This window comes from Puma concolor, chromosome C2 (genome assembly GCF_028749965.1).
Source record: "Puma concolor isolate L17-30 chromosome C2, mPumCon1.1.hap2, whole genome shotgun sequence".
Taxonomy (NCBI): domain Eukaryota; kingdom Metazoa; phylum Chordata; class Mammalia; order Carnivora; family Felidae; genus Puma; species Puma concolor.
Genome location: NC_141675.1, coordinates 154,771,284 through 154,795,019, shown reverse-complemented (window position 1 = coordinate 154,795,019; position 23,736 = coordinate 154,771,284). Strand labels below are relative to the sequence as shown.

Here is a 23,736-nt window from a genome sequence, read left to right as displayed (position 1 = left end):
TAAGATGCGGCCAGGGTTCAAAGGGTGAGGTATTGATTTATGCAGAAATATATCCATTAGGCTCTGGGCTCCAGCAGGAAGTGCTTGGATAGCAAGGGATACCTGCTTGCACTTCCCAAATTCAACTAGACTTCTCTTGAGTCAGATCTGTCCGCATGAGAGTAGAAACAGGTCAGCTCGATACACAACACTGATTCCTTCAGAACCACTCAAGGAGGGGCTCCTGGGTGGCTCAGTCGGTTAAGCACCTGACTCTTGATTGTGGCTCAGGTCATGATCTCACAGTTGTGAGATCGAGCCCCACATCAGGCTCCGTGCTGAGTGTGGAACCTGCTTAGGACTCTCTCTCTTTCCCTCTCTCTCTCTCTCTCTCTGCCCCTCCCCTGCACTCTCTTGCACACGCTCTCTCTCTCTCTCAGATAAATAAACATTAAGAAAAGAAAGAGAACCACTCAAGGAAACGCATTCATGAAAATAGCACTGTTCTTCAAGAGCTCTAAGTTACACAAAAATAACCCCTACCCACACAATTTTCCCTCTCACACCCAGGTTATTATGGTTGGAGACTGCCCATTGGTCCATAGGTCCCTATAAATAGCGGACACATTGCAAGTGGCCTATGATACAGACTTGGGCCGAACTCCTCCCCCAGGTGGGGAAGGCAGCCAAAAGAAGCTGTGTGACTGCTCTGACAGGCTTCATGGGTGTATCCCATGAGCTGACCCCCCCCACTGTGCCTTCCCCCTCAGAGCCCCAGTTCTCCAAGGAGCAAGAGCTCTTCGCCAGCATCAACACCACACGCGTGAGGCTGAACCTCATTGGCTGGAATGATGGCGGCTGTCCCATCACCTCCTTCACACTTGAGTACAGACCCTTTGGGACCACGGTCTGGACCACGGCTCAGCGGACCTCTCTCTCCAAGTCGTACATTTTGTACGACCTTCAAGAAGCCACCTGGTACGAGCTGCAGATGAGGGTTTGCAACAGTGCCGGCTGTGCGGAGAAGCAGGCCAACTTCGCCACGCTGAACTACGATGGCGGTAAGCCGGCTGGCTTCATGGCCCTCCTGTTTGTGCCGCAGGACGTGTGCATGTGCTTACTGTCCCTCTCCCATTCGGCATTCATCCTTGGCACGGGGCGACCAGCGCCCACAGAACCCTTTAGGCGTCAGGGCCATTCCGTTGGCTCCCTGTGAGGCTCCCTAGTTGACTGCACTCACGTGACCATGGCTCTGTTCCAGAAACAAGGGGCTGAGGGCCAACGGGAATCTCCTTAGGGCATCTTGGTGCAGGAGTGATTTGTCTTCGGGCTGAAGGATTCTTAACGTTCACTTGCCGAACACGTGGTTCTCTGCCTTTGTCAATGACCGTGAGCTAACGCTGCCTTTGTTGTCTCCTCACCCCTCCCCCACCCCATCCCAACCCACATAACTTCGTCTTTGCTCTCATTTAGCCCTTAAATTGCATGCGCAGAAACAGTTTTCATGGTAAAGGAGCTTATGTCAGGCCCTGAATGGAAACGGAGGCACTGATGAAAATAGAATAGCGTCGTAAGATATTAGTGTGTGTCCCGCCCCCCTGCACACACACACACACACATGCAATTCACATGGCCTTTCTGAAAACCAGGCGAGGTGTCTTGTGATGTTTAGTCAATCAAAAATAACTGATACAAGTTTTTATCCTTTTCTTTTTCCTACAACTAGTATCAAAGGCCATTTACTGATATCTGAACAAATGCCCAGCCCCGTGAAGCTGAAAGGTAGTGTGTCATTGATTGCTCTGTGGTTAGGGAACTTTAGAAAGTCTTAAATAGCAGCATATGGGTGCTGATTTCTGCAGCTTTGTGGTGACTTTCACTCAGGGAAAAGCAGTGAGTAAGTTAGGAGCTCAATCACAAGACCCACCACAGTTCATCAGGATGCTTGGAGCTCCTGGCTTAGCATCCCCCTCACCCCTCTGAGCCTTCTGGCCAACACCACTGATTAGGTCAGACCACAGAGCTGGATGGCTTAGCCCAGAAAGTCTATACTGGAGCAAATACCCCAAAGCTTTATTCATCACTAGGCAGGCTAAAGGGTGTCCCCTCCTCTGCTCATGTGTACTTGGGATCTTGCTTAATTAAAGCTCTAGCAAGAACCTCTTTGGGGTGGAGGCTATCCTGCCCTAAGCAGAGTGTCCGTGAACCCACAGACCCTCAGAAGCAACGAAAGGAAGCTGACAAGGTGACGTGGGCTAGGATCCTCATTTGCCCATTTTCTGTGGACTGTGCTAGATGGCCCAGAACGAGTTCTTCCTGCTCTAGAACACTGTAAACCTATCCCCAAGTCTCCTTTCCGGGGCCATCTCTCCACAAAGTCCCCCTCAGACGGAGTCCAGACCATGCACATAAGAAGGCCCTGCGATGGAAGCCTTCCTGACATTGGTTACACCAGCCCTCAGTTATAGGCAAGGGATGTCGTTCAAGGGTGTCCCGTCTCCAAGCATCACCCACAGGCAGAGAGCAGCCCTTCCTATCGGCTTTCTCTTCCAACATGGTTTAAGTCTTTGATCTTACAAAATAAAGGACTTTCGCGTACCAAACACCTTGCTTTGTATTTAAGACTTCCCCCAAAGCCCTCTGCTAGCAGGTACATTTTGGGGCGGTAAGCGTACTTCTTATTTTAGCGTGTAAGTAAAGTAAGTAAGTATTTACGCTTAAGTAAGCGTACTTCTTATTATCGGCTTACAGTAATTGACTTAAGATAATCACATGCCGGCAAATCGCTTCTCTGTAATCTGTGGACGTGCCAGAGCACTGGGCCTCGGCGTGCACATTGGCGATATGGTCACGCTAATCTTTGAATTAGAAACCACTCACATGCAGAATTGGAAACTATGATTCAAACTTACAAAGCAATGTGCAGATTTTAAATGCTTGTCTTCTAAAAAAAAAAATTTAAAAAAAAGCAATGCTCTCATTTCATCCGAGGTCTTAGATTACAATCACGCAAAAGTCCTGTGAGCTACATTTGATTTTCTGAAATCTGAAATAATTTTATCGCAGTAGGAAACAAAAATACATACTTATATTTTCCTTGAAAAGGATTATGGATTTCTTTGAACTGATCCCATGGATCTATAGCTTCAACATCTCTTTTGTCATATCTGGCTGAAGGTTTTCCTTTGATTTTTGGAGAAATGGACGTGGGCAATTAGCCTCACACCCGTGCCAGTCAGACCTCAGATGCTTCCCTTTCTTTCTTTGACTCTTTCTTCTGCCATTTCCTTAATCAAACGGTAGCACGTGTCCTTCTGCCGTCTTGCTTTTGCAGACCATCTTCACTGCATCCTCTTACATGGGTTCTGAGCATCCCAGACTCGGGCTTCCAGCTAAAAACACTGCACAGTTGGAAGAACCCTTTTCTTGGCCTCGGCAGATAGCATAGGGGACTGGGATTCTGTTATCCCTGCTCTACTTACGAAATGCAGGCTGAAGACCATTGGTGTGGAGGGACGAATTGCATTATCTTTGCATTATTTTTTCCTAAGCCCCTGACTTCCTGGCCCTTGGTTTACCTGGAAAATACAGTGGGCTGGAGAGTCTTACATAATGGAAGGTGCCAGAATGCATGCCCCATGAAGTGAGGATGTATGTTTGAATCTCTGCACCCATTGTATTCAGGCTCTACGTAGAAAGCAGCTTGAAATAACTCAGAGTTCAGTCTACTTAGGCGTTTCCTTATAATTCTAAGTAACTTAAATTTCATGACACTGTATCATAATGCCTGATCATTAAGGAGCTTGCTTTGGGGACCTGGATGCTTCCTCTTTTTCCACAGCTCTTGTACCCTAAAAGGAGAGCTTCTAAAGTAGAGTTGGTCTTAAGCCTGTGATAAAAAGCAAGGGAAGAGCCCCACAGAAAGGGATGTTAAGCTTCTTTAAGCCAGTGTGGCTGGTACAGTCTCCCTTCAGACTCCTGTCCACTTGCCAGACCTATTGTTCCTTCTTTGATGTGCAGCTTTTCAAACAGCCTCCGTCAGTTGCCCTGAGGGTGACAATTCCAGGTAGATGCATGTGGCTTTTTAAAGCCCCTCGCCTGGACAGTGTGGTCTTCAAGGGCCTGCGCCCAGCAGTACGTTGCAAAATGAAGTTCCTTTCAAAGAAATGCGCTTCACCCTTTGTGCAGATCCCGAGTTGATGTGCTGCCGCATAAGTTGAAAGTTGGGCAGAGGAGGGGCGTGAGAAAGTAAACAAATCAGCAAGGACCTAGATAAAGAGTTGCTCTCATCTCTCATCACCCTGGACACCCCTGGATCACACAGCGCGCCTCTTGTAACCGTCATCCCTAAAACCTCCTCCATGCTGTCTTCATTAATAGCCATCTAACACCATGGCCCTGCTTTCAGGTACAATCCCTCCACTCACTAAGTCGGTTGTCCAAAGCGAAGAAGGGCTGACGACCAATGAGGGGCTCAAGATGCTGGTGACCATCTCCTGTATCCTGGTGGGGATCTTGCTTCTGTTTGTGCTCCTGCTGGTGGTGCGGAGGAGGCGGCGGGAGCAGAGGCTGAAGAGGCTGAGAGGTGAGTGGAGGCCCCGCGGTCACCCGCACGCACCGTCGCTGGACAGCCAGCCTGGCAGCAACCCGGCGAAGGTCCCCCAGCTGCCCGACTCTGTGACGTGCCTTCAGCAGGACCGCAGAGCCTTGGAGGAAAGCTGCACACGTGTCACCACTCGCACAATCAGAAACTGAGCAAGGGTCAGCCACACCCCGGTCTCCTAAATCCTAGACATCAGGAGGCCAAAAAAATATATATATATATTTTTTCTCATGGTTTTGCAGCTCTGCTTGCTTTCATTCTCAGCCCATTCCAACGATGCCGTCAATTATGGCTTCCTTTTCAAAAAGCCCTATCGCATGTGCTGTGGCAGTGAGAACTGTTTTATTGCTGGGAAGCGGAAATTGAGGGCTTGTGGTAAAGCATTGTGAGGCAGAAGACACACACTCCCAAATTAGAAATTTGAGCTGAAGCCCAGTGTAAGAGTTTCACTCTAACTAAAAAAACAAAAAAACAAAACAAAACAAAACAAAAAAGCCATGGAAAACAAGAGCCTAGGCCAGACGAGAGCCATTGTTCGCAGGCTGGTCCCATTATTACTCTGTCCCACTCCGGGAGGTCCTGGTGATGAAGCTATTTCCAGCTTCTGGCCGAGGGCCCGTCCTTGCCCTTGCCCTGCGGTGTGAGGACAGCGAGCCCTTTCAAACATGCAACCCCCTACAGGAAGAGCATCTGAGTCCTTGGCTTTTCACCTGTCAGGGTATGTAAGCAGGCCACTTTTTTTTATATAGAATGTGGGGACACGATGTTCTCATTTTAATGTCAGTCCAGGGTGGAGTGATGTCACGCAGCCTCCCGCATGCTCCTCAAAGACACGTCTGCGGAACAAGTAGCACCGTCCCCAGTACGAGTCTGTGACGTCCCCAGACAGCGCTGATGTGCACGGAAAACGTTGCCCTCTTCCGTAAGCGCTCCAGTTGACCATAATCCAATTAGAGCAGCAGCATGTGGTAATATTTTCTCCAGTCTGCGCTTATGCAAAGCATCCCTCTTGGGGCGCCTGGGTGGCGCAGTCGGTTGGCGTCCGACTTCAGCCAGGTCACGATCTCGCGGTCCGTGAGTTCGAGCCCCGCGTCGGGCTCTGGGCTGATGGCTCAGAGCCTGGAGCCTGTTTCCGATTCTGTGTCTCCCTCTCTCTCTGCCCCTCCCCCGTTCATGCTCTGTCTCTCTCTGTCCCAAAAATAAATAAACGTTGAAAAAAAAAATTAAAAAAAAAAAAAAAAGCATCCCTCTTTATGTGACCCTAACACATTTTCCCCTCAAGTTGCTTCCACCTTGCCGACAAATTAAAATATCTGAAATACGTTGCACTCCATGTGTACACGTTAATAACCCTTCCACTTAAATCTCCTGTAGCCCCATAAAATTTCAGATGAACCGTCGATCTCATGGAAATATCTTTTCTAAATGGCGTTAACCACCTACTTAATTTTGCAGGCTTACCTTAGTAAACCCCACATCCCAAGCACTGTGCTTGATGCCTTGATGTATCAAGATGAAGAGAAAGAGCCTTCTGAACTTTGGGTTTAGCGTAGGAGGCAGACATATGAGCATCTACCAGGAAAAGAACAAAAATGTCACGAATGCTAAAATCGGGCTTCAAACAAATCCTACGTAAGCACAAAAGAGGGAGCAATTAATCCCAACTGGGGAGAGACCGGGAGGCCATCTAAGAGCTCTCTAAGAGCAACGTATTGCTTAACATTTGGAGAAATCCAGGATAAAAGGAGCTGTGTTGGATTCTTTTCACAAGTGCTCATCACTAAGATACCGAAAGGATGTTTCTATAACCCTGTCACAGAAAACAGAATCCCACATTCTGGACTTCGGGGACAATGTTATCGAGGAGTCAATAACTGACAGACCGGCAAAGGTCTGTCCTTGTCGCGTTTCGGCAGCCAAATCCAACTAGCTGCATTTCGAAGGCTATGAATTGTTCATGGCACATCTTATAAGACCCACAGTAAAATTTTCGGATTAGTCATTTCTATTTGACCACGAGGGTTCCGCAGCAAATGCATTAAACGTGAAGGCACTCCTTCCCAGCATTCTACGACCCTCCACCAAATTTATCGTTCCGCTCTCCCCCGGCCCCATTGTGTTCTCCTTCTTGCCCAGTTCAATTTACCCTATGCTGCTTGTAATTTAAGCACCCCAGTCTCCAAAGATGCTAAGGACGCTGCTGGCTCTTCCCAAAGCATGGGGCTGGGCTGATGGCAGGCCCATGCTTCCTTTATTTTCCTTCTTAACAATGCCTTGTAATTTAGTAATTGTTTTGCAAGGACTCCTGCCAGAAAATATCCAGGGACTGGCATTTTTATTGTTGGCATCTCTACCTCTAGACACCAGTATTTTGTGGCGGATCTTGGTAGAGAAAGCAATGCATCACATGAGAGAGCACAGCCTTTCGCTACCCGGGAACGGTTTTGTTTTCTTTATGCCTGAGAAAAAAAACAGAGCCAACACAAAGGTTTCAGCAGGAAGAAGATAAGTGCCGTGGCAAAGAGGCTGTGTTTATGCAAGATGCCGAGAAGACAGGAGTTTCAGAGAAGTAGACTGCCGTAATACAAAAGTCACTGCGATCTTGCATTTTGTACACGCTTCGTAAAGCCCTCCTGATCCAGAGTCAGACAAGAGGGCAGCAAGAACACAGAGGGCTTGGGCACCCACTTCTACCTGCTCCGTCACGGCAAGTTTTAATGTGGAGGCACAGAAGGAAATCGAATTCAACAAACCATTCTTGAACCATTATCTACCACGTGCTGGGTGTAACTGCTTTTCAAACCAACGTAAAATGTTCTTTTTAATTACTTCCGTTTGATCACAAGGGTTTGACCAGGTCCCAGATGGAAAAAAGATGACTAAAACCCCATCCCAGAACCGTAGAAGCTGACACCCTAGTGGCAGCGAGTAAAGGCTTACAAGAGACAGACATCTGCCTATAACTGTGAAAAGTGTAGCATAAAAGGACAGAGTAAGTGTCGTGGGTTATAGGGGAGGGGGTGGGCAGTTGTTAGTGAAAGGCCAGGTCTTGTCCCCAAAATATCTGTCTTTCAGCCCGGCAGGGCTCCTGAAATATTAATTAATGACATGAAATGTTTCCAGTTCAGTCATAGAGGAAAACTATAGCCAGAGCTTAAAGTACTAGGTGCCTACCTATTAAACAGAGCTCATTAGTAGAATCGCCCACTTACAACCTGACCCACATAAGGCACAGGTCCTGTGCCTGCATTAGAGTGAGTTCAAATGTGTTCACAGATTCAACAGAAGAGTTGCTTCATAAAATATTTTTACTGCCCCCAAATAAGGGCACTTCTAATAATATGTCGATGTTGCTTGAGCAACCACCAATTAAGATCAAAACTGGAAATAAAATTTAGATTACAGGAAAATATTGTGATTTAATGAACACTCTAGGGGGTTACTATTTAGGGTCACCTCCATATTGTTGACCTTGTTTGATGTTTAGAAACTACTAAAAGTTTATAAGCAAAGTATGCTTTACCATGTAGACAAGCAACCTAGTTAGGTGAATATAACATAATGTTCTTTATGTAAAAGTGAAGGAAGGAAAGGGCAGGGCAGGGCAGGGCAGAGCAGGGAAGGGAAGGAAAGGAAAGGAAAGGAAAGGAAAGGAAAGGAAAGGAAAGGAAAGGAAAGGAGATGGAGGGAGGGAAGGGAGGGAGGGAGGGAGGGAGGGAGGGAGGGAGGAAAGAAGGAAGGGAAGGAGGGAGATGGGATATAAGCAATTGAGCCAACCTATATTTTTTCTTACCTGAGAACTTTCCCAATTTTAGAGCATAGTGACCTCCTAAGTCTAAATTGTCTACAAGTGCTACATTTTTTAAAAACCTGTAACCTTATCCAGGAGGCCAGAAGCCACATTTTTGCATGTAATCATACCCTAATTTTTTCCCCACTTCTAAGTCTTTCCAAGTGCAAGATTACAGAACAAATTCCTGGCTGGGCCCATGATCCCAGAAGCCCTAACCTTGTAAAAATGCGATTCCCACATCAAGTAATCGACTCCATATCACTAAAAACCTCCTTTAGTGTGAGTCTACCCAAAAAGGGGCAAAGTTATGTTGACACCAGCCAGTGCGGGTCAACTCACAGGCCAAGTCTAAGAGCTACTTCCGGGACTTCAAATAAGCTATAGATTAAAAAAAAAAACAAAAACAGTGGATATCAAATTTGACCATGCTTCTGTGGCAAAATGCCTTTCTTCCTTTGAACAGAAGCATAGTTATTTTAAGCATGCTTTAAAATGGGTTAATATTATAAAAACAGATCAGTTCCAGAAGGCCATTCCCAGAGGGAATCTGGCCTCATGGTTCTACACGGGCACAGTTTAAGGTGGGGGGTGGGGTGGGCATGAGGAATTGTCATCATTTTCTGAGGTCTGACATTCCATTCATCTGTTCTGCAAATGAGCTCGAACTCTCCTCCTTTGTAAGAACAAAAGTCAGCTTGAATTTTAATAATCTAAAGGAAGAGCAGTAAAGAGACGTCATCACCAAGCTAATAAATGCCCAAATTGCAGTTTATTTGGGATCAGAAGCATGTGCTCTGAAACTTTATTCCTATGATTTGCTTGCCTCCTACCTACTTTCCTTCCTTCCTTCCTTCCTTCCTGCCTCCCTCCCTCCCTCCCTCCTCTTCCTTCCTTCCTTCCTTCCTTCCTTCCTTCCTTTCTTTTTTTTCTTTTTTTTACCTTAATTTCTTAATAAAACTCTTCTTTCAAAACACCAAATTTGCCACAGGAGAATTGAGTAAAAAGAGGCCTCTGTATCAGAGAGTGGGGAGCAAAGGAACGTTGGGATGGCGGCAGGGCCAAGCCAAGGGCAGCCCGTGGAGTGAGGGACAGAGAGGGAGCCGGCAGGAGAGAGACAGTAGCCTCAGCCCTGGAGCTGTGCCCCGCCTGGGTGGTCTACTTGGTCCATGTTTGTACTTACAGTTTTCTCAGATTGCAAGTATATATGGCTTTGTTTTTTTAGATATTTAGTTAGCCATGACTTTTGTGTCAGCTTTCATAGCATGCCAAGGGTTGGAAGTCCTGTTCGTCATCTGGCAAAAACATAAATGCAGGCTCATAGCCCTTGCAAAAATAGCTACTTTATGAGACCCATTTCAATGCCACAGAAGGGTGGAGATTGTTGTGAGGGAGCCTGCAAGTAAGAACTTTTGATAGATAGTAAAGCTGGGTAAAATCTGATGCTCCCAAGCTGGTTTTTTGCTTTTGTGGGTGCGTGCAAGGGACTGTCCCACGGAAGCATGAACCTGAGCTTGTCCCATTTTGCCGAACTAGAACTTCACAAATGAGAAGTGTGGTCATGTAGCTATGAGTGGGATTTCTCCTCTATAAGAAAACATCTGGGCACACAAACCAGGAGGCAACTCAGACCCTCCCTGGGCACAGCTGCCACACTTGATGCTCACTGTGAACCCTCCTGACTCACCGTTCGTGGTGTTGTCCAGTGGATGAGAACCTCCGTGCGGCACACGGACCCACGGTGGGAACGGTGGTCTGCGAAAAGAACAGGGGAACTGGGCGAGACCACGCCGTGATATTCGTAACCTAGCAGGGACGCTTCTCCCCAAGAGCCAACCGAATCGTGCATGCATCAACAGAGGACTCATATTTTCCACTTTTTTGCCTTCCTCCTCCTCTGTAAATGCCTTGTATTAGTCTCTCCACAGCGGTGCAAACAGCTTAAGTATAAGCTTGACGTTATTATGCCCTGTTTTGCCGACGTGACAAAGGAACTTGTCCAAAATCACGTATCAGGACCGAGCTAGCGAGAGCGCCCAGATCACCGCTGCTTAACCCCGGCTCTCTTGCCATGAAATTTCTTGGCATCAATATTGTTGGCTTTGAAAGAGTTATCAGTGAAGCCTGAGGTCAGAAAGATACATTAACACAGAATCAACAGCTACTGTATAATTTTATTTTTTCCTATTGAAAATATTTCACTTATCCATTTTCTATCTCTATATTCACTATCTTTCCAGCTTCCCCTATATTTAAAAATATATGTTCTTTCTTGTTTGCACATCTTCTACCTGATGCCCTTCTCTCTACTGCTTTTCCTCACTGGATTATTGAAAGGGGATTCTATACTCAGACGCCTCACCTCTCACTAGCTCCTGAATCCTCACGGTCTCACTTCCACCCCCACCTTCCAAATGCTCTCCTGAAGGCAGATGACCAGTTACCTTCTGATCACCAAATTCTCCTTCCAGCTACCATTTGCTAGCCTTCTTTGCATGTTCAGAGTGTTACCAAATCTTATTTTTTAGAGCCCCTTTCCTCTGTGTTTCAGTATCATTAGACCATCCTGATGATATTTCATATTTCTCCATGCCCCAACCCAAAAGAGTAAGAGGGAAACACAGAGCCAAGGATAGATATGTAGGAGTAGCAAAGGGCTTTAGGCAAGGTGTCACAAAGTCTAAATCTCAGATTGAGCTGAAATTTGTGGGGGGAAAAATGTGACAGGCAACACAAGAGGCTGTTTAGCAAGAGAACAAGGCTTGAGATAATGTTCTCATGTTAACAGATGGCAGGTAGAAAGAACGACTCAGCGTCTGCTTCGCTTTGATGTGCACCAGGAGGAGTGCTATTCAAACCATAAAACGTGGAACAAGAATTATAAAAAAGGAAGGAAAGGATGGAAAGAGGGAGAGGGAACGGGAAAGGGGATAGGAGGGGAGAGGCAGGGAGGGAAAGAAAGACTGGGAGAGAAAAAAGGGGAGGGAAGGAAGGGGAGGGAAGGAAGGAAGGAGGAAAGGGAGGAAGGGAGGATAGAAGGTGCTTGAGAAAGTAATCAGAGCCCCTGATTATTTAAATTGATTTTTTCTTTCAAAATCTACTATATTCTAGTATTATGGGGGCAAAAGAGGGGTTACTGCATAAAATAATAGTTCTGATCTCTTGATGACAAGGAGGAAGCCATGTTTACAACAAACTATTACACAAATTCTGAATCATCAGCCACATACCGTGGACACCAGTAAATGCTATGAAAATACACTGAAAGGAAAGATTTTTTCCCCACTGGAAATATTAGGAAGGGTATCACGTGGCACTGGTCCTTAGACCCCAAAGGATGATGTCTTGGGGTTCTGGACAAAAATTTCCAGACATAATCCCCAAATCTTTGTGAATAATCTTTGAACCATCGAAATTAGAGGTGTTGGAAAATAGTCATACTCCATACCTCTTCGCAAAAACAACAAATTCTAGAAATTATAGACTGAAATAAAGCAGGTTGTAGAAAGGAGGGTTTGTGAGCAATCAGAAATTATGGGGATCAGCCGAGGCCCAGACAAACCCCATTTGCATTTGGACAGGGCATAAGGGAGTACCAGGCTGAGCCCATTTTTGATGTGGCAACTCTCCCAGAGAGAAAGCTAGTGTATTAACGGGAAGAATCCAAATGTTAAGAGATTTTGAAAGGCTGGAACCAGAGATAAAATGTAGTGGGGAGAATTGTAAAGTCTTCTCTGTAAGTTGTAAACATTCATTTGCAACACACATAATGAGCATTGTGTTCTCACGGGTGTGTGATAAAGAGAATATCAAAACATAAGCAGTTTCTGTGCTCTGCCTCACTTAATAAAGGACAATAAGAAAGCACAGGTCTTTCACAGAGGAGAGTCCCAGGTAGAGGATTACGTAGAAATTATGCCATCTGAGGAGGGATTGAGGAAATGAGAAACTTCAACTTGGAAAAGAGACAGATGGCACGCAGCTGCACGGAGATATTCACGTGGCTTTTGAATGGAATGGCTCCAGGTGTCGTCATTGTATCCAGGCAGAAATTACATCAAGGGAGTTCAACACAAGAGCAGGAAGATGTTTCCCACAATTAAGCGTATCCTCAGGGAAAGCTTGTGTGGACGCACCGTCTAGCAGGGACTGGGCTGAGCCTAGAGAGGAAAATGACTCAGCACATGGAGAACAGGAAGCCACCGTGTGAAGGTGGCAAAGGCTGCATTGGCCGTGGTGCAGAGGTGCATGAAGTCCAGAAAAGCAAAGCACCAACTTCACCTGGGGGGCTTGGGAGGGTGCACAGGGCAAGTCACATCTGCATGTGGTGCTACGACAGAGGACGCCTTACAGGAGCCAAGTCATGGGGTCTGCAGACCAAGTCATGGCGTCTACGGTGAATGCAAGAGGGAGAGCCTTAGAGAGAGTGCTGGAGGCCAGATGCAAGGGGCAGCAGGGCAGAGAAAACAGCTGAGCAGCTGCGTGCGAAGGTTCTTGCTCTGCGCTGAGTCCTACTGGCAGGGAGGTCCCTTGGAGAGTTTCAAAGCACAGGTGTGACACCGTAAGGGGGTGTGTTCCCAATCCATCACCCTTTGGGTGGATGTCGCTTAGAAGACCGGCGACACTGAAGGTGGCAAGGCCAGGGAGAGGGCTGCAGATGAGTAATGAGATTCAAACTGAGAAGATAGGGAAAAATAAAGGTCCCCTGGGGCCATGTTGAGGGTGACAGATCAACAAACTAGACAGTGGGTCAGAACTGAGAGCAGGAGGTAGGGCGCTGTACAAGCAGTGACAGCATCGACCCCTCTCTGGAGCACCTAGTGGCCGGGCACATTTTAACATCTGCCCAAGATACTGTGGGAGGAAGGCAAACATCTACTGGGGGACTGACTTGGAGAGTCTTTAATGCTCTTAAGATTCTATGATTTCATGATTTTAAAAATGTTCGTCATTTGTCCCAGATTCTCTCCTCACCACTAAACAAAAGGTTTCATCATCTCTTTGCACTGTCCCTACACCTATACGAAGAAGACCCTGAACCCCAACTCAGCCCCGACATCTCTCTCAAACTTGATCCCAAATCGGCCTTGAACGGCCTCACCTCATGTCCCCCAGCTTACCATCCCCCTCAGTCAGCTGACACTAGGTGTCTCTTCCTCTGTGCGTCCCTTAGGATATGACACAGATCCCGCTCTATGCATAAAGAACCTGAAGGCTAGTGATGGAAAATAAGTGTGGTTATGACATTGGTTATGGATTCCTGCTCAGCTGCCACAAATTACTGAACATGTTCTGGGTCTGTTTCCTGGTTTCTGAAGGAGGGCATCATAGTCCCCAGGCAGAGACTGGCACAATGCAGATGCCTAGTGCTCCGTTATGACTGCAGCCCACCCCATGCCCACTCCCAGAAGACATTCATGGACAGTCGCTGGTGCCACCTGTGCTGTCCAGACCCCATCACTGGGCATAAAACTCCACCAGCGGTTCTCAAAGGTGAACTCACACAAGAAGTGAATTTCAGTTAATGTCGTTTTCCCCACAATTTCAGATGAAATCAGGAGGAGGACATAGCAGCTAGGCAGAAAGAGAAATGGATCTGCTCTAAGATGATAAGCACAGGGAAGCGTGGGCCAAAATGCCTCACGGCACCTGCAGCTGTGGACCAGCTGAACCCCAGCGAAGATGCCTGCTAATTTTAGATGAGGGGAACTTGCGGTCAGAGCTTGTCGTTATTTGAGGGGAGCTCTGTTCCCACTTGGCCGGATGCTGCAATTCCTTGCACATGGGTATGAAAAAGTCACGGGACAGAAAACTGCACTGACTTCAGGAACAGAAAGAAAATGATGATGATGAGCAAAACAAGGACACCCGGTCCAGTGCGAAGACGTCTGAGACTGAGCTGCCTTCCAGTCACGAGCCGAAGTGCAAAGCATGGTCCTTGAAATTTCCCCTTTTCTTTTACACCATTGAGCTAGCCACTGCTTGGCCGTTACATAGAGCTCATTAATCCCACACTTCTGACATTATATATATATTGACTTCGCAAGTGTTAAGTCATTCAGGAAGAGAAGAAACTCGTATTTGCTTGGTCTCCGCAGAGAAAGACACGAACTAGGAAGTTAAATGCTGTTTTGCTTTCTTGGCTTCACCATATGGGCAAGAGTAGAAGGGAGCTGGAGCTGCTTCCTTTTCCAGAATGAACCCATCTGTGCATAAAACCGGGGTCCCCTTGTGAGGCTTCCAGTGGGAACTGGCATAGCTGACTTTAAGAACTGAGCTTTGATTTCCGGGGGTGCCAGCCCACGTGTGGTTACCCCTGTGACTGTCCACGCCCCTTGGTAATACCACGCTGCTTCCCAACGTGACGGTGATTGCACTTAAATGTCAGCCCCCAAAAGATAAAAGATGAGATAAAAGTGTTCCAACATATGTATTTTCTCCACTATACAGCCAGTCACATAGCTGCATCCATTTCCGGAAAGTTCTGTTCATTGAACGCTACATTTAACATCAAGACGTTATAGAAAGCAATGAAAAAAAATAATAAAGCACGAAGAAGGTTTTTGTATTCTAAGAAGGGAAACACTCATTTTTGCCAGGACAAAATGTGTAAAAAGAAAAATTATATTTTAAGAGAAATGAGAATTTCAAAGCAATGCCACCAAAAATATAGAATTTTTTTTCTACATAATTTTTAGGCAGAATTGCTTTTGTCAGGAGTGGGAACCAGGTCTTGGCAAGCAATGTCCTCAGAGACAAAAAAATAAAGAAAATTTTTACTTTGGAGTTTGAAATAAACATCTGAGTTTCTAGATGTAGTGATATGCCATTTATACAATTATTTGATCAATCTAAGGGACTCACAGCTCTATAATAATGCCTCTTTAAAGGGATCTATGGTGTCCTAAGTTTTCAAATTTTGGTATTTTGCTACAAAAAGAATATAATTTTTGCTCCATAAATTATTTTCAAGCTTAGTTTTCTGACTACTGAAAATAAAATTGGGTTTTCAAAATGTGGCAAATAAATTCACCGTAAGAAGACCTTTAACAGGTGTCTGAGAATTTTCATGGCCCCAGAGTGTTATACTTTCTGTAATATATATATTTTTGTAATATATATTATATATATAACATACTATATATATAATCTGTCATGTAGAATAAATAAGGAAGCCATTAAACTTTTGGTTCTTAGTAGTGATATGTATACAATTACATTTTAAAATGGCTATTGTCATCTGATTCTGTAGAAAATTTGTCATAAATGCCTAAGTGAATGTCAGTGAGTTATTTATCATGTACTAATATTAACTTTCTTTCCCCAGATGCAAAGAGTTTGGCTGAAATGCTCATGAGGTAAGAACAAAACCTAGCATTCTCAGATATCAAGTTCAAAATAATAATTTCCAAGTTGCTTTAATGGTTTTTAAAATAATTGTCTGAAATTGGTGGCACATTTTGTTTGTGACATATAAAGTCCATTCTGTGTACCAAAATATCCATGTTATGCCTAACAGGAGACATGTAGATATCAAATATTATAGTACTTTTATACACGGCACAGGTAGTTTTCCTGTTGACCAGACTGAACCAGTGGAATGTTTCCCGTTATACTGGGAATAAAAAGGCACATTAGAAGTAAATGGCTTTGGTTTTGCTTTCACCCAAATATACCACCTTTGAGCCTGAGGCTTCTTCCTAACAGAGTTAGCCAAGGGGAAAGAAAACCAAAATAGGAAATGTGATGTGTGCTTCCAAGGAATTGGGATGGTCAAGAAAGATCCTTCTTGCCGTCAGCTCCCATGGCTCCTTGAGCACCACTCCACTAGAGCACCAATCACCAACTTCTGCAAATATCTAGTCAACATCTGGTCTTGAGGTCATAGCCTCGTACATCAATCTCATATTAGAAGTACAATGAAAGACTAGTTGATGAATGACTAGTGGTAGTTGAGTGAGTAAGTGAACGTTCACCCCTGTAGAAGACACCCCAGTATTTGCATTTAAGTCTTTTATATTATAATGATTAAACCAAAAGTGAAAAAGGATAACCAGAGTCTGGAAATCAGATAATAACAATGTCAGGGATCCCAATGGTGTTGCCATTTTAGGATATTTACTGTAGGAGAAAAAGAGGATGGGGTATGGGGTCTCTCCTACTCCCCACCTCACCATAGGTGGATTTTACTTCCTTCACCATCTTTGCATATAAAATTGGTACTTTTTTGTTATTCACAAAGAACCAATAACCCATACCACTAGTATCTTTGAAGACCTAAGACAGAGATTGACTACCATTGGCCCATGGATTACATGTTCCACAGATATGTCTGTTTGGCCATGCTGTGTTTTAGTTTTGGTTTTTAATTTTTCTTTTAGAGAGAGAGAGAGAGAGCACATGAGTGGGGGAGAGGAGCAGAGGGAAAGAGAGAGAATCTCAAGCAGGCTTCCCCCTCAGCAAGGAGCCAGACACGGGGCTCGATCCCACGACCCTGGGATCATGACCTGAGCTGAAACCAACAGTCAGACATTCAACCGACTGAGCCACCCAGGCGCCCTGTCCATACTGTGTTTTAAAACCATGTGAATTGTAGGTAAAGATATGGAGGACTCAGGCTTACTCGGAAATATTTGGTGTGAGCAAGTAAATAAACATGGATGCCATTTGCCAACAAAGATGATGAAAACCTATATGAAATGCCATGATTTCATGCTCTAATGAAAGTGTGTACTTGTTTGCTAAGCAAGTCTGGGACATTTTTGTGGTCACATGGAAGGCATCCAGACACATATGCACTTGTGCAGAGCAAATCTGACAAAACATCTGGAAAACAAAAAACCAGAGTCATAAGGTTTATAATGACTTATCCGCCAAATAAAGTAAAATTTCCAATGTAGACTTAAAAACATGGATTAATTGATGACATTTGGAAATCAAAAGATTTCATATGAAATTGTAGCTTTCTGACTTCTCTTGAAAATGCTCTGGCCGTACTGGGTATAGCTCAGAGATAATGGCTGTCTGGAGCCACATGAAGTGCTCCCTTTAGACTGGACATGACTTTTGCTCAGTGTAACAGGTCACCATCCCCCTCCCCATCCCAGTCTACTTCACTGGTTTATACCCCAGCCTGGGTCCCACAGCCCCCTCAGAGAGCTTTGGTCCACTTCCTTCAGCCACTCTCCAACCGGAGATCATGCCTCTGTCTGAATCCCATGACATTGGAACCTGTGACTTCTGACATGCTCAACATTTGTTTGGTTGGAATGAGATGGTATCAGCTTTTCTGAGGTCCTAGAATGCATCCTTCCCCCTTCTTATTAGCTCCAAGCAAGACATCAAAAAGCATCTTCTTCATTCATAGGCCAATCATGGTGGTTGAAAAACCACCTGTTGAGGAAAGCAGGCATGAATAGTGGTATTGGAGGCTGACAGTTGCCAACATGAAATTAGGAACATCAAAACTACCAGTTACTCCCACTGAAGGTAGTTGAGGGGGTTTTCCTCACAAGGGTACAGTGATCGAAAAGGAAGAGAATTTCCAAGCTCCTCAAATAGGCAGGGTTTTATGGGATTTATTTAGAAGTAAAAGCAACGCTTTTAATCAGTTCAGTCTGAGTTTGGCAGGTTAGTGGGGCCAAGCAACAAATGTGTTGTCATCTACCTGGAGATCTGAGGGCCAACCATGTTGAGAATGTAGTCTGGAAAATCCAGGCAAGTCCTAGCCATTGGTACGGAGGAGGCTACCGAGGTCCTGTCTTGGATCTTCACCGCTGCTTGCGTGGGAAGTTGAGGACTGAGCCGGCTGGTGCAGAAGAACACGAACCACAAGCCTACGCTGTAGCCCCGTGTTACCACCGGCTGGTTTGTGATCTTGGGCAAGTTATCTACCCTACTCTCCTCATCTAGAAATAACAATTTGAAATCGCTCCCAGCTCCATCATTATGTGATCTTGGTGAAGGTACCGTATTATCTGACCATGTTCCACAAAAAAAGTATCTGTGGGGGCGCCTGGGTGGCGCAGTCGGTTAAGCGTCCGACTTCAGCCAGGTCACGATCTCGCGGTCCGTGAGTTCGAGCCCCGCGTCAGGCTCTGGGCTGATGGCTCAGAGCCTGGAGCCTGTTTCCGACTCTGTGTCTCCCTCTCTCTCTGCCCCTCCCCCGTTCATGCTCTGTCTCTCTCTGTCCCAAAAATAAATAAACGTTGAAAAAAAAAAATTAAAAAAAAAAAAAAAAGTATCTGTGTACTTTAGTGGGATGAGCTGTCCTAGGGCCAGAAAGGCATATGTGACTGTAGGACAGACACCTATAAGCTGGTGCTGGGGTGTCTCCCACAGGGTGTCCTCTCCCATCACTGGGCTTCGTGCTTCTGGACACTCATCTATTTCACCCAAGCAAATCGCCCCACAGAGAGAGAGAGAAGAGAGACTTCACCTACCCTGGCCAGATAGAAAGAAGTTTCCTTTTTTGTGATTAGGCAAAAAAAAGAAAAAATTAAAGAAAAATACCAGACTTCTAAGAGATAAGACTAGCCCAGTCTAAGGCATTAGCCAATACATGGCTAATATCCAAAGACCAGTATTTTATTTTTAATTTTTTTTAACGTTTATTTATTTTTGAGACAGGGAGAGACAGAGCATGAATGGGGGAGGGTCAGAGAGAGAGGGAGACACAGAATCTGAAACAGGCTCCAGGCTCTGAGCTGTCAGCACAGAGCCCGACGTGGGGCTCAAACTCACGTACCGCGAGATCATGACCTGAGCCGAAGTCGGACGCTTAACTGACTGAGCCACCCAGGCGCCCCTAAAGACCAGTATTTTTAAGAGCTAGCTGTAAGTGGAAGAGGGTGGAGAAAGGTTCAAACTGAGAATTTAAATAAATGTTGCTTTTTTAATGTTCATATTTTTATGCACAGAGTAACAATCATCACCCACTCAACTATTATAATGAGGTATGGCCCTGAGATCCCTACAGTTATTCTAAACTTAAAGAAGGCTTCATATGATATTTGGGAAGGCGGGTGATGTGCAGCTTCCTTCATTTGTTTTTTATTCGCCATAAATCTTAAGGAAATATTAACTTTAAAGAGTTGTAACAACTATGAGTAGTTCATTGGCTAAGCCAGAAATACCATCCTCTGTGAACCAGGGTCAGCTCTCTGTCATTTTAATCCGACAACTAGATAGCAAGTGGATGGTGGAAGATTATATTTCAATAATAACTAACAAAAATTTAGCATGACCCCACATCATACAAAATGTGCAGTTTTGTTTCCGCAATGAAAACATTCATAATCTTTTCTCTAGGTCACAAAGGAGGTTTCTTCTAGTAGCCTTTTTTTTTGAAAGTTTGTTGCTGTTTTCATGACCAATTGTTGTAATTTTGGAGAATCAGCTTTCCTATAGCAATAGACTATAAAATATGGCAGTCGTATTAAGGTGAGACCTAATAAACCTGTAGAATGAGAAGAATATTACTGCCTCTGGGACATATCACTCCGGTCCCACTGTACCCCCAAAACAACCTGGTTTATTCAACAAGCGTCAACAAATATTTATTGAGCACCTCCTTCTGCCACATACTGCCCTAAATCCCAGGGATTAAAAGGGTACAGAATAGAAGGAAATATCCCTTGTGGAACTCATATTCCAGTGGGAGAGACAGATCACAAATAAGTCAATTAAATGATGCTCGACAGTAGTAAGTGTTGAGGAAACAAAATTAAACGAAGGATGGGGAGGCAGAAAGTGTCAGCAGAGCCCATAGCCGGGCAAACCTGGCTGCCACCTGTATCATCAAGCCCTGAAGCAAGGGAGGGAGCCAGCCAGGTAGCTATTGGGATCCGGGTAGGGGACGTTTCCTCCAAGCGAAGGGAACAGCAAAAGGAGAGAAAAACAATTAGCTCCTGAATCTCAAGGCTTGTTGGGCCATCCTCTTGCCTTCCCACTGCAGGGCTTGACAGCATGCGCTCCTTCAAGACGGAGGGGAAGTTTATCTCCAGCTTAGATTGTCTTTGCTCATAAACTTGAACCATATTCTAAGTCCTTGGGCCAACTGCTGTAGTGCACAGCAGTCACGTAGCCAGCTTCCTGTGACAGTCTGACAGTGGACCCCTTATTGTTAAGTAGGGTCTGTGCTTCGATTCGTAGTGTTTAATGGAACAGCCGCTGGCTGCCTCATAACTATTCATGATGAGCAGAAGGAACTAGCTCACGTTTCTATTTCTGGTGCAAGGACAAGCTCAAGTCCCTGGTGGAGTTTCTAAACAGACCTTCCGGATACTCACAGAGGAGTAGTTTCCCATCTGTTTTTGTGGAAATAGAGCTTATCTAAACATGACATAACTACAGCCCCCAAGTCACCAATATGTTCTTCATCTTATACTAAGTATGTGAATCTTTGCTTTAAAACACACACACACACGTGCACGCACACACACACACACACACACACACACAGTGAAAACGTAGTTAAGTAAATAATTTTAAAAAGTATATAGACCATGTGAAAAATTCAGGCCACACGTTTGAATTTGGGCTCTGCGTAATTAACATGATCTAGCTACATAACCCACTTACTCATCTGCAGAGCAAGAAATCTGGTTCAAGATCAAGTCCTCAATAAGGAAGGTGCACCTTTCAGAAGCTGTTGTTTTTGTAGGTTGTTTTGTTTATACTCAAATGAAGGAAGAGCCATTATAAAATATTCAGAATATTAACACAGACTTCAACATGCAGATGTCTTCAGGGGGTGTTGGGTGAACTTGACCTTCAGAGTATTAATATTCCTTCAGCCACAGGGTTCAAGGGTGGATGAGTCCTCATCAACAAAAAAAGGATCTGGGGTTCCTGGTGAATGCTTAGTTGGGAAGAAAAGCATTTAAGATGTAGTATGGATGCCCCCTTTATTATAATTTACTAAAAGCAACTAACACAAAAGTAAAGCATTAAGTGAAGTAGGCTCCAGAAATCCCTCTCAAAGTAGATTTTGGCAATTATTGAACTAGATTTATGGATGCCATAGTTTATCATGATGAATTATTCTGAGTGACTGCTGCTCCTTAGAGGGTGTTCTAATATGCAGTTGACCCTGGACAATGCAGGGGTTAAGGGCACTGGCCCCCCTACACACAGTCAAAAATCCACATAGAACTTTTGATTTCCCCAAAACTTAAGTACTAATAGCCTACTGTTGACCAAAAGCCTGAGCGATAACATAAACAATGAATTAACACATATTTTGTATGTTATACGTATGATATACTGCATTCTTATGATAAAGTAAACCAGAGAAAAGAAAATGTTATTAAGAAAATAGAAAGGAAGAGAAAATATTACAGTCCTGGAATGTATTTCTTGAGAAAAATCCACACGTAAGGGAACCCATGCAGTTCAAACCCATGATGTTCAAGGGTCAACTGTGCACTATTTTAAAATCTTCTCAATTCTTACAATTCTGTAGAAACTGAACAATCACTCCTAGCATGTAGATTTCTCCTTTTTTTAATGTTTATTTATTTTTGAGAGACAGAGAGAGACAGCGTGATCAGGGAAGGGGCAGAGAGAGAGGGAGACACAGAATCCGAGGCCGACTCCAGGCTCTGAGCTGTCAGCACAGAGTCCAACGCAGGGTTCGAACTCACGGACCACGAGATCATGACCTGAGCCAAAGTCAGATGCTTGACCAACTAAGGCACCCAGGCACCCCTAGATTTCTAATTAAAGCCTTTATTGACTTTTTTGCGTTTTTGTGAAACATGCAGTGTTTTTTGTTTTTTATTTTTTTTTATTGTAGGCTGTAACTGAATTTGATTATACCATGCCATTTTAGTACCTTTTTACATTTACTTCTAGAAGACAGCTTGCTCTAAGAGTAATTTTCTGGTACACAAATTCTTACAGTAGTTTGGGTTTTTTTTTTTTTTAATTTTAAAACGTGATATCAGTTAGGATAAACTAGTGCCAGGGAAGCTAACAAGGTTTATGATTTGTTACTGGAACAAAAATAAAACGACACCATATATAAATACAAATCCATTAGTAGATCCCCTACCCAATGAGCAGCGAGCACAAATGCTTCCTCTGTTGCCATCACTGGAATATCTCATGTGTGACAAATAAAAATGCTGCTGGTTTAAAAATCATTTTTTTTTTGTTTTACTTAGCTTTACATGAGAGAGGGGAAATTCTGAAGGTTCCATCAATATGGAACCAATGCCTATTGACAATTTTCACTTTCTGAACCTCACAACCAATTGCTGAAACTTAATAAATATTATTTGAATGAAGGAAGAAATCTTTTTTTTTTTCTTTCTCCTTTTCCCCTTGTCCTTCCTGGCTTTTTTCAGTTGATGTACAAGCACAGGTTGGCATCATGTAACTCTGTTTGTTAAGGCACCCTCTGTCTTGTATTCCCAGTAAGAATACCCGGACTTCGGACACCTTGAGCAAGCAACAACAAACCTTGAGGATGCACATTGACATACCCAGGGCTCAGCTTTTGATCGAAGAGAGAGACACAATGGAGACCATCGGTAAGGTGCCCTGTCTGTGGTTTCACACAGTGTGGCTTCTATGGCCATGCCCTCTCAGCCAAAATCCTGTAAGTTACGGGAATGTCTTAAGGGCCACGTGAGCAAAGTTAGAAGACAGTTCATTGTTACTGAGGAGAATAATAAATACCAGCAAATAGGGGTTGGGAGAAAGGAACTTACACATACCTCAGAGGTCACCTAAAACAGGAGTTCCCCAACTTTTTTTTTTTTTTCAACGTTTATTTTATTTTGGGGACAGAGAGAGACAGAGCATGAACGGGGGATGGGCAGAGAGAGAGGGAGACACAGAATCGGAAACAGGCTCCAGGCTCCAAGCCATCAGCCCAGAGCCTGACGCGGGGCTCGAACTCACGGACCGCGAGATCGTGACCTGGCTGAAGTCGGACGCTTAACCAACTGCGCCACCCAGGCGCCCCAGGAGTTCCCCAACTTTGATCCGTGTTGGATCTTTCTTGGGGAGACTATTGGTGCCTCTCCAAAGAACAAACACCTGCAAACAAATAAACCTAGAAGGGCCATGCACGAAAGCCCCATCTTGGAAATCCACTCAGTGCCACCTCCTGCTCCAGTAAGGCCTCCATTAAAGAAAATGTCCAAACTCTACTTAGCACTTAACACACAATGGTCTTTGTACAGACTGTCTTTTCTCTATCCCTCAGCACCCCGTAGACACCCTGGAATGGGTTCCTTCACAGTGCTTTGGGAAATTCCCAGGTCCCCGTTTCACAATCGCAAAACAGACACCTGGAGAGTTTTGTGGCTGGTTTTCTCAGAACCCTGCTGTCTTGACTTCTTCCAGCCCTTTC

At 44.7% G+C, this 23,736-nt stretch overlaps 1 protein-coding gene across 1 annotated transcript in view; it reads left to right on the top strand.

The window, feature by feature from the left end:
• The window catches only part of DSCAM (DS cell adhesion molecule), a 759,677-nt gene that overhangs the window by 709,936 nt on the left and 26,005 nt on the right, over positions 1-23,736 (top strand). Inside the window, exons 26-29 of the mRNA XM_086676008.1 lie at positions 750-1,040; positions 4,388-4,564; positions 15,700-15,730; positions 22,794-22,909. Coding sequence (XP_086532134.1) covers positions 750-1,040; positions 4,388-4,564; positions 15,700-15,730; positions 22,794-22,909 — 615 coding nt within the window. The remainder of the gene's footprint in view (positions 1-749; positions 1,041-4,387; positions 4,565-15,699; positions 15,731-22,793; positions 22,910-23,736) is intronic.